The sequence below is a fragment of the Budorcas taxicolor genome, chromosome 11, assembly GCF_023091745.1.
Source record: "Budorcas taxicolor isolate Tak-1 chromosome 11, Takin1.1, whole genome shotgun sequence".
NCBI lineage: Eukaryota > Metazoa > Chordata > Mammalia > Artiodactyla > Bovidae > Budorcas > Budorcas taxicolor.
In genome coordinates, this window is record NC_068920.1 from 66,846 (window position 1) to 84,212 (window position 17,367).

The 17,367-nt window shown below is 44.5% G+C and overlaps 1 protein-coding gene across 1 annotated transcript; it reads left to right on the forward strand.

Annotated features, from left to right (window-relative positions):
* Positions 1-7,075: 7,075 nt before the first annotated feature.
* On the forward strand, positions 7,076-16,307 carry LOC128056938 (lysozyme g-like protein 1). The gene is given in 6 exon segments (XM_052649764.1): positions 7,076-7,118; positions 11,920-12,024; positions 12,903-13,073; positions 15,042-15,056; positions 15,866-15,997; positions 16,189-16,307. Coding segments are annotated over 6 exon segments (585 nt in total).
* Positions 16,308-17,367: the final 1,060 nt, after the last annotated feature.

The following is a 17,367-nucleotide window of genomic DNA, read 5'->3' on the forward strand; positions in this document are numbered from 1 at the left end:
GCAGCCGTGAATGAAGCTGCCAAGTTCACTGCTCTCATGGAGCCAACATTCCAGCTGCGGCAGAGCAGGGGGCTGGGAAAAGGCAGGGGATGCAGAGGAGACGATTTTCAGCAGGTCAGCCAATGAGCAAGCCCTTATTCCATGGGTCGAGCATCCCATAGGTGCTGGGCAGGATGTTAGGTGCTGGGGTTGTAGACTAAGGAGACGCCGATCCGGTCCCCAAGGGCGTTTCCACCAGAGGAAGGAGCCTGTCCATAGGCGCAGAGCAAACAGTGGGGCTATTTGGTGGCAATCAAGCCATTCAGTAGAAATGGGACATAGGGCATGGCGATGCAGGAGGCACCCTCTTTTAATTACAAAATTCATCTTTTGGGCAATCTGGGGCAAAGAGTCTTTCCTTGAAACTTCATATAAACCATCTTGTAGTATTTATTGGGGTAGACATTTAGGAACAAACTGTAGGTATCAAATGGGTACAAAAGAGCATCATTCAATCTAAGGCGTGGCTCTTGTTGCCTAAAATACAAACCAAAAATAAGAGTTTCTAATACTCCAAATTCAGTTCAATTCCTCCCTCCCTTTCTTCCTTCTTCCTTCTTTCCTTCCTAACTTCCTTCTCTTACCTGACCCCATTCCTAGAAATTGGTGAAAATAAAAACAAGTGTAGGATCTGAAGGGGCTTTCCCGATAGATAGCTCAGCAGTAAAGCATCCTCCTGTAATGCAGGAGACATGGGAGGCATGGGCTTGATCCCTGGGTTAGGAAGATCCCCCGGAGAAAGAAAGGCAGCCCACTCCAGTATTCTTGCCTGCAGAATTCCATGGACAGAGGAGTCTGGTGGGCTAAAGTCCATAGGGTCACAAAAGAGTCAGACATACTGAGCACCCACTCATGTAGGACCTGAAAGTGTCAAAGTGAATAGAAGTAGGATCTGCCCTCTTAGGTGTGGTCAGGATCTAATTGACTAATGTTTACAAAATGTCGGAACATTCCTGAATAAAAGGCCCTGTATAAGTTCAAAGTCTTTATAATTATTTTGATGATTACTATAATTTGTAAGACTTAGCCATAACTCTCTTCCCAAGAGGATAAAGCCAACACTTTTTGAAAGAGGAAGCAGGCCAGGGACTCTATATAAGGGGAGATGGGCTGATGGGCTCTAGGAACAAGAGCTCAGTGAAGACAGGTGAGTGGTGGAACCCTGCTCAGGCCTATTTTGTATGAAAAACTGATAAACTGATAATGAAGTCTGCTGCTAAGTAAATAAGAAAAACTGGAGTCAGAGAAAACTCAAGAAACTTGCAAGGAAAACTCAAGTTGTAAAAGATTATATAGATGATAGAATGATTTTTATAATAATACCTACACATGTTTAGACTTCTTTTAATTACAAAATGTATTAATAGTTACTTTTGGATTTGTTGTTGTTTAGTCGCTAAGTTATGTCCAACTGTTTTGCAACCCCATGACTGTAGTCCACCAGGATTTTCTGTCCATGGGATCTCCCAGGCAAGAATACTGGAGTGGGGTGCCATTTCCTACTCCAGGGGATCTTTCCATTCCAGAGATCAAACCTGCGTCTCCTGTATTGGCAGGCGGATTCCTTACTGCTGAGCCGCTAGGGAAGGGACCATGGGCAAGAGAAAAAAATGGAGAACAGAAATATGTGTGCATTTAACAGGAACTGTGATGGGCCAAATGGAATGTCTTCTTTTGTGGATTCAAAGCCAAAAGACAGAGATGTTTATATTTTTCCAGATGTAACCCCACCCACCTTAAGTGAGGCTGCTATAACAAACTCCTGTCTTCTCTGGAGGCTGTGAAAGATTGAAGGCCAACAAGTCTAACAGCATAAACTTGGCAATGTCCAAGAGTCAAAGACTGGACAGGCTTCAAGAGTCTTGGGTGGAAGAGAGACCACAGTCTATTGGACTTGATTATTGTTCAGAATAGGATATTCCTTAAGACTTCCCTGGTGGTCCAGTGGTTAAGACTTCATGCTTCCACTGCAGGGGAAGTGGATTTGACCCCTGGTTGGGGAACTAAGATCCTGCATGCTACGTGGTGTAGCGAAAAAAAAAAAAAAAAAAAGAATGGGATATTCCTGGGACAATCCTCAGCACTGGGAGAGAAACTTCATGGAGTTCTCAACTCTGGAAATCCCAGATAGGAAAAACGAGGAAAGCAGGCACAAGGGCCAAAGGGAGAGAAAGAACTCCCTCCTAGATTTCTATCAACCAGGAAAGGATTTGCCTTCAGAGAGTGAAAAGAAGAGCTTGAGCCTTCCAGGTTGGTTCCTTGCTTACCAGTCCAAATTCACTAAATACATATTTTCACAGAGCATGCCAAAATGCAACTCTGCAAAAAATGAGCTTAGAAGGCAGCTTATGTTTGACTCGAGAAAACGTGGTCTTAATGGCAGAAACATTCACTATGTGTGACTGTCATTGCTGCTATCTTAGTTTTAAGGCCTGTTGGTGCATAGCAGTCTGTGGGAAATGCGAGGGAGTGTGCGAGGAGGGAGAGAAAGAGAGGAGATGGCAAGACATGATGCTGCTCTCGGTAGAAAGGCCTGTTAGTCCACAGGGGCAAGCAAGAGACCCGAGTCAGCATTAAAGCCAGGGTGAGGGTGTACAGAGAAGTTCTCAATCCCTTCAGGACCAAATGGGGTGGGGCACGATGGGGCAGGGCCACCTCCATCTCCCAGGACCTTAGAATGTTAACATGGCACCTTTTCCAGGCAGGTTGGAAGGCCCCAAAGACCTGGGATGCCTGTGGTTTAAGATTTATGGGGAAAATCTGGGAGAACATTGGCGAAAAACAGATGGGGGCTCTCTGGTGAGAGAAGTACAAAGACCTTTATTTCCACTTTTTCAAGAAACATTGTTTAACTGAGGAGGAAATGGTCTACTATGCCTTACAGATATAAACCTGCTTTAAGAATTACAAAGTGCTCAGTGGAGGGAGGGTGAGGGGAGGCCACCAGGACCTAAACTGACCCCTGCCAGGAGCCACCACGGGAGATCCCCCCCATGACAAGGTCATGTGGAAGAGAACTGTTAAGCAAGGCTTCAGGACTCGAGGGGCTCCCTAGGCTTTCTCAAGCATCTACCTCAAAACCAGAATCTGTCTGTTTTACTATTTCATGACTTTCACCAACTCCTCTGACATTAACAGGGGGCTATCCCCGACCACCTTTCTCTGGAGAAAATCAACTTAGGGCTATAGCTAATAAGTCTCCTGGACGTGAGAGGAATATTTCAAATCAAACCCCCTCTGTTAGCATTCTAGCTTGCTTGGCAGGTCTATCCAGACTCTTGCAGCTACGCATATGATTATTCACAGCCTCCCAACTGTGAGAGGCATGGAAAGCCTAAAACATAGTGCCTTTTAAAGACTTAAAAGTTATTAGAGTAACGCTGGTGTAGGATTTCATTATTGGGCCAATGCTTGTTGCTAAGTTCCCATATCTCTTATCCACTGTGCACCTGGGAGTGCATTAGTTAACATAGTTGGAATGTAAAAAAAACAAGTGTAGCCTTGAAATTAACCACATCAGACCTTTGAGCTAATCGGTTCTTTCTTGTAACTCACTGCACCTTTGCTCTGTGAAAAATGTAACTTGTTTAATACTTTCTGAGGCTGACATAGATTAGAAATATAAAGAAAAAACATTTCAAGGGAAAATAAGTTTTCTGGTTGAGCAGCCTTTATCAAAAGACGGTCATAAAATGTCCACAGGCCTCCAAGGCCAGAAGATAAGTACACAACATTGTCTATGGGAAAGGTTTGCAGAAAAAATCCTGGTTTCGATAAAGACAAAACAGATGTAATGTTTGGGCTGACTCTGTATGACTTTGCATCTTTCATTTCCCTCTGTGTACAAGTAAAGGTATAAAAGACCCTTTGAAAATAAAAAAAATGGGCCTCGCTCGAAGAAGCTTGGTCACCCCGTGTTTTTCTTTTTTTCTTTTTTTTTACTCTCTTTTTCAGACTGATCCCTTGGAGCATAGAGGCTCCCTGCGTTCACTTATCTGCCCGGGTTTCTAAGACCTGAACAGGAAGACGTTCTGTGTCTTCACTCCCTCAGGAGACCGGGAGGGCACCAGTGGCCTCCGTGAACAGGGAAACTTCTTGTCTGGAAGTTTTATTGGCTTTCTATGTAAACCAAGGAATATCAGCCTCTTTCTCTCCTCTATTTTCTTATCTACAACATTCTTTCCTTATCTCTCTCTAAATCAATCGCTGATGCCGTTTTTCCTTCAAGTTTCCCTGGATCCTGCGGGGGCTGGACCCCGGCGGACCCCTGGGGGTGTTGAGGTTGTCAGTTTCCAGGGCATTCCCCAGTTTGACACCCTCATGCTGTCTGTCACTGTTCTGCTTTCAGGAAGGGAGAAGAGGGTTGCCATGCTTGGCATCACAAATGACCTGACACTTTGATAGTAGTTCCAAGTGGTGGAAGCCATGGGGTGTGACCAGATCAGTCCTGGGTGGCCTGTGGACAGTCCTCACATACACTCCAGTGACGCCTCAACACTCTCTTCTGAACATAGACTACTTTTTGGCACCTGGAAAGTTGGGTCACAGAGTTTGGGTTGCTTCATTATGCTGTGTTGACATCTTATTGTCACTTCTTGCTCTTTCCTGATATAATTGGAACAAAAAAAGAAGAGAGTGACTCGGTGTTCCTAAGTCATTGGCATGTGTGTTTACATAGTCTCTTTGCCTTCAAGAGCGTACTCAACACATTTAGTTCCATGGTTGGGAAATGAGACAAGCTTTCATGTTGCAATAAAAGCTAAGTTCTTCTACTTTGGTTTCCAAGAAGAAGTATTTTTGCTCCTTGGAAAAGCAGTAAAAAGAGTGAAATACTCTGGCTTTAGCAATTGGATGCAAGCAGTGCTTTTTTCTGATGGGTCCTTTCCAGAAAGCCAGTGAGAAGCCTCTGTAAAGATACACTTTCATGAAACTATGAGCTTTTCCTGCACCTACATGGCTCTTTATTCTTTTTCCTGGGCCAGAGTGTCCTCTTTCATTCAGTGCTGGGGGCTCAGTGGCTGATTCCTGTTAGGTGACTGAATCGGAGAGTTCCTGCAGACACAGCTAAGATTCCAAGTTCCTGTATCTTTCTGGTGTTTTGGACTGAGCACAACATTTTCTGCTCATCTAAGGGAAATCAAATAGACCATCTTGATACTGTAGGGGAGAAAAATGAAAAGCATGGCTTTTTGTTTGTTCAAATAACTTTCTTAATACCTCTTCTTCATCTTGGGACATATTCTCTTCCTGGGTGTTTAGAAAGAACCACCCAAAAGACTAACTTTCAAACAAAAAAGATAAAAAGAGCATTACAAAATTGCTGAGTACATATTTATACTCACGCTCTACTTGTAATGATAGTAATAATTCAAAATGATGGTAGCCAAGCTCAGCTGACCAAAGGAGATGCTGGGAGGAGCTGCAGTGGGAGGGGTTGGAGGTGGAGGCTTTGGGGCAGGTGAAGGTGGAGGCTTTGGGGCAGGTGGCTGGCTCTTCAGGCATTCCCTGGGGTCAACAGCAAGTTGTCCTGGGTGGCATTTGTGTATTCATTTAGTAACTACTAGGGGAACCAGGGCTCTTTATACATGAGGAAGATGATTAGAGAAATGGTTGGGATGAGAATGAACTTGAGAGCAAGTGCTTGACGGTGACCAGTTGTCTGATCTCTTGTCTGCCGAGCCTGCTATGAGTTCACTCCTGGACTCCGACCATGACCTGACTTCACAGGGGTTTAACTCTGCTGGCAGAAATAGCCTGTTTATTGGTATCCCCAGGCTCTGGCCCAGGTCTGTTCTCGCCTAGGCAGATGGAGAACAGGGAACATGACTCAAGGTGACCAAAAGGGTCTGAGATGCCCAGGCTAGGGGCTTAGAGGAGTGGGAATGTCTTCCAGCTCCTTCTTTATTTTTCTTTTTTAATTAGAGGTTAATTACTTTACAATATTATTATGGTTTTTGCCATACATCAACATGAATCAGCCATAGGTATACATATGCTCTTCCCTCTTGAACATCCCTCCCACCTTCCTGTCCATCCCACCCCTCTAGGTTGTTACAGAGCACTGGCTTTGGGTTCCCTGCATCATACAGCAAATTCCCACTGGCTGTCTGTTTTACATATGGTAATGCATATGTTTCAATGCTATTCTCTCAAATCATTCCACCCTCACCTTCTCCCACTGTTTCCAAAAGTCTGTTCTTTATGTGTGTGTCTCCTTTGCTGCCCTGAAAGTAGGGTCATCAGTACTGTCTTTCTAGATCCCATATATGTGCATTAACATAAAATATTGTTTTTCTCTTTCTGACTTCACTCTGTGTAATAAGCTCTAGGTTCATCCACCTCATCAGAACTGACTCAAATGCATCCCTTTTTATAGCTCAGTAAGATTGCATTGTGTATACGTACCACACCTTTATCCATCCATCTGTCGATGCACATCTAGGTTGCTTCCATGTCCTAATTATTCTAAACAGTGCTGCAATGAACACTCAGATCCTTCTTATAGCAAAGACTACGGCAAGGCACTGAGGAAAGTGTAACCTTTCCTCTAACCTAAAGGAAAAAGACCCCCAAGTAAGTGAAATACTAATATAAAATTCTCCTTTTGGTCATTATATTTTGATAATGAGGAGGCTACTAGGATAAGGCACAAACATCAGAAATTTCCTTTTCAAGATCTGTAGTCTGGTCACCATGCTTCTCCATGTTGAGAATCAGAGTATCTTGGTTTCTTGAAAGAATCAGTATTCTGTAGCTTGACAGTATGTTGAGTCTCTGTGGGCTGAGCAGGAGTCTCATCACTTTTAATTAAAAGGACAGATGGAGCACATGTCCCAGTTCAACTTATTTCATTCTGATTCCAATAATTAATTTTCTTATTCAGACATAGGGACACGGTCTGAAGGGACACTTCATTCTTTTCACGCCTTTCCATAGAAACAGTACATAGTGTTATGATGACAACTGATATTTTCACATCTTCGGGCTAATTTCTATTTAAAAATCATTTCAGGATCTGTGGTGCCAAGTCACTGATATGTCTGTGCTGTGGCTGCTTCTAGGCCTCCTTGTCCTTACAGGTGAGTGTGCTTCATTTTCCCAAATGACCTTGGAGATGGGAAAGATAAGCATGGGAATACAGTGGTATTTCTGATACTTAAAACTGCAGTGGAAAAAAAAAAAAACTGCAGTTTTTTTCCCCAAGCTGTTCAACAAATCCTGGGTTTGGTAACAGCCATCCACAGTCTCTTCCCAGATGCCTCACAAAAGCAGGGAGTTCTCCAGAATGAGGGGTGGGCTTACAACAGCATTGCTTGAAGCCAGACTTTAAATCTATTCCATTGAACAATGCTCATTGTTCCTCTATAAAAATTCTTTCACCAAAAGTGCTTACTGAATTTATTAATAGGCCATATATTTCTACAGAAGGATTAAGGTGATTTACTACTGTAAAACTAATGTAGTTCAATAGAAAACTAGCATTTTGGGGGTCAAGGAGAAGTGACTCAGTTAACTGCTGAGGCTGACATTGTTGCCATGCTTGAATTTCAGATTTGGTCCTAAGGTTCCTTGCAACTGGGGCAAAGAGGAAAAGGTCATGTTTTTTGACAAAGAAAAAGAGGAAGCATAGTGTCTTAAGAGAAGCAAATTTTTTTTTTTCCTGGATCTGAAATTTAAAAATTTCTCAAATGGGGCCGGCTTTACATTTCTTTCTTGACCCACCAATTCAAGAAATATATTTTTTTAAATTTTACAAGGAATTTTGGGACTATAACAAAGTAGGAAAGAGGAGAAAGATGGTGGAATAGAAGGATGTGAGCTCAACTCTTCTTACGGAAACACCAAAATCTCAACTAATTGCTGAACAAGCATCAACAAAAATATGCTAGGACCTATTGAAAAAGATATCCTACATCCAAAGACAAAGAAGGAGCCACAATGAGAAGGTTGGGGGGGCCATAATCTGATAAAATCAAAGTCCATACACGCCAGGTGGGTGACCCACAAACTGGAAAATAATCACGCCACCAAAGTTCTCTAACCCGGAATGAAAATTCTGAGCCCATGTCAGGGTCCCCAGCTTGGGAGTCTGGCAATGGGAGGAGGAACCCCCGGTGAATTTGCCTTTGAAGGTCAGTGGGGTTTGATTGCAGGAATTCCATAGGACTGGGGGAAACTGAAACTCCACTCTTGGAGGGTGTACATAAGGTCTCGTGCACACCAAGAATTGGGGTAAAATGCAGTGACCTCACCAGAGATGGGGTCAGACTCACCTGCTAATATCGGACGGTCTCTTATGGAGGGAGGCGGGGTGGCTTACCGTGAAGACAAGGACACTGGTGGCTGCAGTCCTTGGCATGAGCCCTCTTGGACCTGGCCCCACCCAACAGGTGGTCAGCTCCAATTCTGGGATGTCTCAAGCCAAACAACCAACAGAGTGGGAACACAGCTCCACCCATCAGCAGACAGGCTGCTTAAAGTTGTCCTGAGCACACAGCTGTCCGACAAACTATACTCCCTGACACATCCCTGTCTACCACCAGAAAGACAAGACCCAATTCCACCCACCAGTGGGCAGGGTCCAGTCCCTCCCACCAGGAAGCCTGCACAAGCCTCTTAGCCTCCTCCACCAGGGGGCAGACAGCAAGAACTACATTCCTGCAGCCTGCAAATCAGAAACTGCAATCACAGAAAGTTAGACAAAACCAGACAGCAGAGGAATATATTCCAGATGAAGGAACAAGATAAAACCCCAGAAGAACAACTGAAGTGGAGTGAGTGGAAATAGGCAATCTACCTGAAAAGGAATTCACAGAAATGATAAGAAAGATGACCCAAGACCTTGGAAAAACAATGGAGGCACAGATCAAGAAGATACAAGAAATGTTTAACATAGACCTAGAAGAAATAAAGAGCGAACAGAGGTGAACAATACAACAGCCGAAATGAAAAATACACCAGAAGGAATCAATAGCAGAATAACTGAGGCAGAAGAACAGATAAGTGAGCTGGAAGGCAGAATGGCTGCAGAACAGAATACAGAAAAAAGAATGAAAAGGAATGAGAACTGCCTAAGAGATCTCTGTGAAAACATTTAATGCACCAACATTCACACTATTGGGTCCTAAAAAGAGAAGACAGAGCAAGAGAAAGGACCTGAGAAAATATTTAAAGAGATAATAGCTGAAAACTTTCCTAACATGGGAAAGGAAGCAGTAACTCAAGTCCGGAAATAGCAGCATCTATGGAGGAATATGCTGCTGACATATAGTAATCAAACTGACAAAAATAAAAGACGAAGAAAAAATACTAAAAGCAACAAGGGAATAGTAACAAATAATGTAGAAGGGAACTTGCATAAGATTATCAGCTGATTTCTCAGCAGAAACTCTGCAGGCTAGAAAGGCATGATACATTTAAAATGATGAAAGGGAAGAAACTACAACCAAGAATACTCTACCCAGCAAGGCTCTCATTCAGATCAAACAAAGAAACCAAAAGCTTTACGGACAAGAGAATTTGGCACCATCAGACCAACTTTGCAACTAATCCTAAAAGAACTTCTCTAGGTGGAGAAGAGAAGGCCACAACTAGAAAAAAAAAATTACAAATTGAAAAGCTCACCTGTAAAGGCAAACATACAGTAAAGGTAGGAAATCATCTGTACACAAATGTGATATCAGAACCAGCAAGTGTGAGAAAAGGAGTCCACAAATGCAGGATGCTGGAAATGCATCTGAAATTAGAAGACAGCAGCTTAAAACAATCTTGTTTATATACTGCTATATCAAAATCTCATGGTAACTGCAAACCAAAAATCTACAGTAGGTACACACACAAAAAAGAAAAAGGAATCCAAACATAACACTAAAGTTAGTCAAAAAAATCACAGTAGAAGAGGACAAAAGAGGAAGGGAACAAAAAGGAGCTACAAAAACAAATTCAAAACAGTTAACAAATGGTAGCAAGAACACAGTGGTGGTGGTGGTTCAGTAGCTAAGTCGTGCCCAACTCTTGCAACCCCATTGGCTGCAGCCTGGGATTCTCCAGGCAAGAGTACTGGAGTGAGTCACCATTTCCTTCTCCAGGGGATCTTCCTGACCCAGGATCGAACCCACAGACAAGCATCTCCTGCATTGCAGGTGGATTATTTTATCACTGAGCGACCAGAGAAGCCCTACATATTGATAATTACCTTTAACATAAATAGATTAAATGCTCCAACCAAAAGACACAGACCGGGTGAATGAATCCAAACACAAGATCCGAACAGATGCTATCTACAAGTGATCCGCTTCAGATCTAGGAAAGCATACAGACAAACTGAGAGGATGGAAAAAGGTATTCCAGGCAAATGAAAGTCAAAAGAAAGCTGGAGTAGCGATATTCACATCAGACAAAATAGACTTCAAAATAAAGACTGTTACAAGAGAAACAAAAGGAACTTCGGGGAGGGAATCATATAAGGTGACTAGGAAGAGGCTACAGGGCAAGGAATAATGAGTGGCACAACCAACTACTGTTCAGGGTATTTGTCACCAGTTATAAAGATAAGAGTGAACTGATTAAACAATAAACAAGAAAATGTTGCTTGTTTAATTTTTAGTACACTCATAAAACATCAAGTCACTTCATTTCCTCATTTCTCTTAGGTTACTCATTGAAAGTTTTAAAAGTAGTATTTATTCTAAAATACCTGTATTTTCAGATGTCAGCCCCATGAAATTCTTAATAAGAAAACAGAACTTTAAAATGCATTTACATAAACCTACAGTGGGTTTCCCAGGTGGTGCTAGTGGTAAAGAACCCGTCAGCCAGTGCAGGAGACGTAAGAGACACAGGTTCAATCCCTGGGTTGGGAAGATCCCCTGGAGGAAGATCTTCAAGCCACCCCGGTATTCTTGCCTGGAGAATCCCATGGACAGAGGAGCCTGGCAGGCTACAGGCCTGACTACATGACTGAGTGACTTAGCACACAAATCTACAGTACACAGATGATGATGTGCAGCAGATATACTTCCCAAAATCTGCATATCATGAAGATTTGATGACAGTTCAATTTAGTCAAAGATGAAATAAATAAAAAAGAGTAATCTAGAGGGAAGTGCTTACAAGCTGATAGCAGTGAGATGATTCTGTCAAGGGGCAGTTTCCTGCGCTCTGTTGCTGGCTCGTGTGCCCTCCTGATGTGAACTATAAATTCTAGGGAATGCTCGCCCCTGCAGGGACTAGAATGGGAGTTAGAGAGAGAGACAGAGGGGCAAGAGGGGAACAGGAAGAAGAGGGAAGAGGAAGCCTGCTGCAGAGACCTGGTCCTGGACCTCACAGTGCGTCCTCCCCTCTTTGCTGTCTTAGGCTCCCACCTAGAAGTGTGCCCTAGAGCGGGGGAAGCCAACTCTGAGTCCAGTTTACCAGCTGTGCCTTCACTTTAACTCCGGGTTGAGCTCTCAGGGAGATCAGGCTTCACACTGTGTGTTTCTCCCGAGCAAGCACAAGTGTCTCCCCAGACTACAGAGTGAGGAGTATGAGGGAGAAGCTCTGAGGGCTCGCCTAAGACACAAGATGCAGACTGGCTTGTGGGCGCGCAGGATCTCTGCTCTGATTCCAAGATACCCACCCAGCAGCACTGTTCAGCTCCAGAGGCGTGCAAGGCTTATAACTCCAACTGTTCCTCAAGTCCATGGAAGAGGAGGTGAGACACGAGTTTCTGTAATCACGTAGTCGCCATACTATACATTTCAGACTGCTTTCCATGACTGCGTGATTGCCACTGTCATTGATTTTTGTCTGGATATTTTTATTAATATCACTTCGTAATGGACGGAGTAGGATTAGAACTCCTAGTTCAGTGTCTCAGACTGGCACTTCCTCCATTTGTAGGTTCATCAGAAAGCAGCAGTTGGGGATGCCGTGGAGACATCCGGACCCTCCACACCCCTGGGGCGTCTTGTGCCATCGGAAGGCGTCAAGGCCTGAGCTACTGTGGTATTCATCATCATTCTGTCCACCCTGCCTTCCTCCTCTTCTTCCCCTTTCTCTCAGAAGGTGACTCCTTTCAGCAAAGGTGTCTTCCACAGGGCTCTGACACTTCCCTCAGGAGGCCACCCTACGCCTCTCTGTCCTTTCCCACAGTTTTGATCCTTTCGGCATATCCTTCAGGTCCCCACTGCCTCCCACAGCCCCACCTGGTGGAGTGGTGAAGAGGGTACTAGATGTGAGGTCCACAGAGCTTGTCTGAGTGTCTTGGTTCTGGGGCTTCAGCAAGTCACTCAGTTCTCCTGTGTGTCCACTGGAAGTATAGCACCTACTGTAAGGTGGATGAGAGTGCTTGCGAAACCAGTAAAACAGACTAGCCAGGTAAACTAGTATTGATCTTCTTTTTTTGTCATTTCTCATTGTTTCTTAAAAGTTTAAGCTCACATGCTTTCTGGGTGTCATTTTAGGGTAGAAAGGTGGGCAGCGGTGAGCATACCTGTCAGGGAAACTCTCTGAGGACCCCTTGAAGGGTTGGGAAAACTTTTCTCTCACATTCTGTGTGTATGGGAGCTGGTTTTCCTGGGTCCCTCTGGGATGCTTAGGGGCCAATGGTGCCCGTGGAATTTCCCAGGTTGGCCAGAGCAGCCCCTGAGAGCCCAGCTGAGGAGCACAAAGGCCACTTCTCTGGGCATAGTGACTCAAGTTCAAAGGAAGAGAAATACAATCTCAGGTCTAGGAATGGCCATCAGGGATTTCAGACCCAAACTTGGACTTTTCAGTCCTAGACCACTGCCCAGACCCCTGGAGTGCATTTTCTCTCTCCTCTTGAGTTCCTGTTTCAGCACAAATCACCTCAACCTTCCTCCTTCCTTCTATGTTTGCTGTAGGAGTTCGTGCTTCTGAAAGACTGGCTGAAATAGACATGCCGTCCCTCCTGAGATATCGACCTATCATACATACTGTTGGCCAGAAGTACTGCCTGGACCCTGCTGTGATCACTGGTGTCTTGTCCAGGCAGTCTCATGGCAGCAACGTCCTGGCCAACGTGGACGGTGTGGGTTATGGGGTCAGGGTGGTGCAGGTAACCTGCCATCAGTCATGATATCTCATATGTCACTTCTTACAACCCAAGGGGTTCCTTCACATCTGTTAATTTTTAAAGAAAATATTTATTTATATTTATTTATTTGGCTGCCCTGGGTCTTAGTTGCAGCATGTGGGATCTAGTTCCCTGACCAGGGATTGAATCTGGGTTCCTTGCATTGGGAGCATGGAGTCTTAGCCACTGAATCACCAGGGATTGCAACGTTCAAAAAAAAAACTCAACATTCAAAAAACTAAGATCATGGTATCTGGTCCCATCACTTCATGGCAAATAGATGGGGAAACAATAGAAACAGTGAAAGACTTTATTCCCTTGGGCTGCAAAATCAATGCAGATGATGACTGTAGCCATGAAATTAAAAGATGCTTGCTCCCTGAAAGAAAAGCTATGACAAACCTAGATGGCATATTAAAAAGCAGAGGCATCACTTTACCGACAAAGGTCTGTATAGTCAAAGCTACGGTTTTTCCAGTAGTCATGGATGGATGTGAGAGCTGGACCATAAAGAACGCAGAGAGCCAAAGAATTGATGCTTTCAAACTGTGGTTCTGGAGAAGACTCTTAAGAGTCCCTTGGATAGCAAAGAGATCAAACCAGTCATTCGTAAAGGAAATTAACCCTGAATATTCAATGGGACTTTCCTGTAGCTCAGACAGTAAAGAATCTGCCTGCAATGCAGAGACCTGGGTTCGATCCCTCGATCAGGAAGAAATGGCAACACGCTCCAGTACTCTTCCCTGGAGAAGTCCATGGACAGAGGAGCCCGGTGGGCTACAGTCCATGGGACCACAAAGAACAAGCAACTCACACTCTCATTGGAAGGACTGATGCTGAAGCTGGAGCTCCAATACTTTGGCCACCTAATTCGAAGAGCCAACTCATTGGGAAAGACTGATGCTGGGAAAGACCAAGAAGAGGAGGAGAAGGGGGCAGCAGAGGATGAGATGGTTGGATGGTATCACTGACTCAATGGACATGAGTTTGAGCAAGCTCTGGGACATGGTGAAGGAGAGGAAAGCCTGGCGTGCTGCTCCATGGGGTCACAAAGATATGACTTAGTGACTGAACAACAAGATCACCAGGGAAGCCCTCCCCTCTTTTTATGTCCTTCACATGTATTGTTGCTGATGGCTTCCCTGGAGCAGTTTCACAGGATACAGTGAAAGGTGCTCCCTGGAGCTGGAAGAGCCCAGCCCTGCCTGAGAGATGGGACCAGCACTTCTGCCTTGCTTAGAGCCATAATTTCTTCAACCATACCCTATTCTGGATTCCCAATAACGTGATGGTGCATGAAAGAGATCACAGACTGAGTTCTTGCTCTGTTGTAACCATGTGACCTTGGATAAATCACTTACTCTCCCTGGATCTCAGTTTCCTCATCGACAAAATGCAGTCTCAGAGAATCATTATGAAGATTCAATGAAGCAATGTGAAAAAGTAGTTGGTATTTGGTGGATTCTCAACAAATACTGAATTTGTCTTTCCCTTGTCTTCTGTCTACACAATTCTTAGTTGTGAAGATTGGTTTCATTTTTGTGCTAATTCTGGCCAGTATCACTTACAACCAGATAGAACCTTTAAGGGAACTGTTGAATTCCACTGTTAAATTAAGTCTATGCTGGGGGAACTGAGATGGTAAAGATGACAATGAGGCTTTTTCCTCTGTATTTCACATTATTGTTTTAGTTGAGAAACCTTTAAGCTTTCAGGAAATAATTTAAGCTTTCAGGAAAACATATTCCTCAATGACCTTTAAACAGGCTACCCAAAGTATGTGACACTTGACAATTTAAAGGTACTTTCAAAAACTTTATCTTCTTTTGAAGAAAGATCTGGGGACTCACCCAGATGGGGTTGGAGGGGGTCAGGGAAGACAAGTCATCCATCCTGTACAAGTTAACAAGTGGATTTGCAAGGACAGAGTCATTGCTGCAAAGTCACCTGGCAGCTGGAAATGCACACCTGGGACCGAGGACAGCATTAGTGATGTTGTCACCAGCGTCATTTCTCCTGCCCTGTTCTGCCTTCTTTCTAAAATCTCATTCTTGGGGAAAGGACTAGCCACCTCCCCAGAGTCAGACATTTCTCCCACGTATGGTGAGACGCACATGCTGCTGCTGCTGCTGCTAAGTTGCTTCAGTCGTGTCCGACTCTGTGCGACCCCATAGACAGCAGCCCACCAGGCTCCCCCATCCCTGGGATTCTCCAGGCAAGAACACCGGAGTGGGGTGCCATTTCCTTCTCCAATGCATGAAAGTGAAAAGTGAAGTCGCTCAGTCGTGTCCAACTCTTAGCAACCCCATGGACTGCAGCCTACCAGGCTCCTCCATCCATGGGATTTTCCAGGCAAGAGTACTGGAGTGGGGTACCATTGCCTTCTCCCAAGACGCACATAGTGTCTAAGAAAAGTCAGAAATAGATTGAGACATTCAGGTATCTGGAAGAAGAGTTACGAGTACAGATAGAAAAGCCCCTTTCTAACTTTTTCCAGGGGCGGGGGGTTGTGTTTGCAGCATGGGAGGAGGGCATCAGACTGGTCCCTACACTGTGTCACCTCTGATTTCCAGCTGCGTCCGTCACCATTACCCTGAAACCCTTGCCCCGACTTGTAGCTTTACTATTTACCCTTGGGGAGATTGAAGGTGGCAATGGTTCTGCCAAAGGAGGAGGAGAGAAAAAGAAGGGAAATGAAAAAGTAGCCTTGATCCCAGGAAGCCACGAGACCCACTGCCTCTCTTCCTGCAGGACCCTGGTCTTTATGCCCCACATCCTGGTTCAGTGAGGCCCAGGTTTCCCGAGTGACTGAAGTACTGAATGTACGAATCAAAGAAACCCAGAGGAGGTTCCCAACCTAGACCCCTGACCAGTACCTGAGAGGTGCGTGTTCCCCATGGGTCAGTTTCCCAGAGTGAAATTAACAGGAATGCAATGTAATATGTTGCATCTGATTCCCCCAAACTCAGTTGCCTCCTGAAAAGCAACTCAGAAAGAGAATCTGAGTTAACTGCTGAGCACCCTGCCACGTGAGGGGCTGTGGGGTCAGCATTAACCAACGTCACAAATTCTAGGTGGACTCTGTGCCTACACGGGAGGCGCTGGCTACATCCGAAGCAGCCAGGACCTGAGCTGTGACTTCTGCAATGGTGTCCTTGCACAAGCCAAGTACTTCAAGAGACAAGGCTTCTAAAACTTCAGCTCAAACCTAAGATCCCTATCGTGCAGCCGGCCTCAGTTGTTACATAAATAAAAGTAGCCAATGAGGCCAATAACTGTGAATCTGAGTTTGCCTGAATGTCATCAAAATAACGTGAATCACATTAAAGAATTATTACCTGCATTTTGTGGTCTGATGTGTGTGTAAATAAAGGGCTGTGTCTCTTTAAAGGTATTTTTATTGGGCTTCCCAGGTGGCTCAGTGGGAAAGAATCTACCTGCCAAGACACAGGAGACATGGGTTTGGTCCTTGGATTGGGAAGATCCCCTGAAGAAGGAAATGGCAATCCACTCTAGTATTCTTGCCTGGGATTTCTCATGGACAGAGGAGTCTGGCAGGCTACGGTCCATGGGGTTGCAAAGAGTTGCACATGACTGAGCATATACACACACATATACATGTGTATATGCATGAGTTGTACTGTGGATTTCCATGAAATGCTTCCAGTACCTCATTGGCCTGCATTGCTGGATTAGGAAATAAAAATACTAGATTCCAGTTAAATTTGAATTCCAGATAAATGATTTTTTTTTAGTCCAAGTCCCACACAATATTTGGAACACAACCTAGACAGTGTACTAAAAAGCAAAGACATCACTTTTCCCAGAAAGGTCCATATAGTTAAGGCTATGGTCTTTCCAGTAGTCATGTATGGATGTGAGAATTGGACCATAAAGAAGGCAGAAAGCCAATCACCAAAGAATTGATGCTTTCAAACTGTGGTACTGGAGAAGAGTCTTGAGAGTCCCTTGGAGATCAAACCAGTCAATCCTAAAGGAAATCAACCCTTAATACTCACTGAAAGGACTAATGCTGAAGCTGAAACTCCAGTGCTTTGGCCACCTGAGGCGAAGAGCTGATTCATTGGAAAAGACCCTGATGCTGGGAAAGATTGAAGACAAAAGGAGAAGAGGGCAACAGAGGATGAGATGGTTGAATGGCATCACCGATTCAATGGACATGAACTTGGGCAAACTCCAGGAGATGGTGAGGGACAGGAAGGCCTGAGGTGCTGCAGTCCATGAGGTTGCAA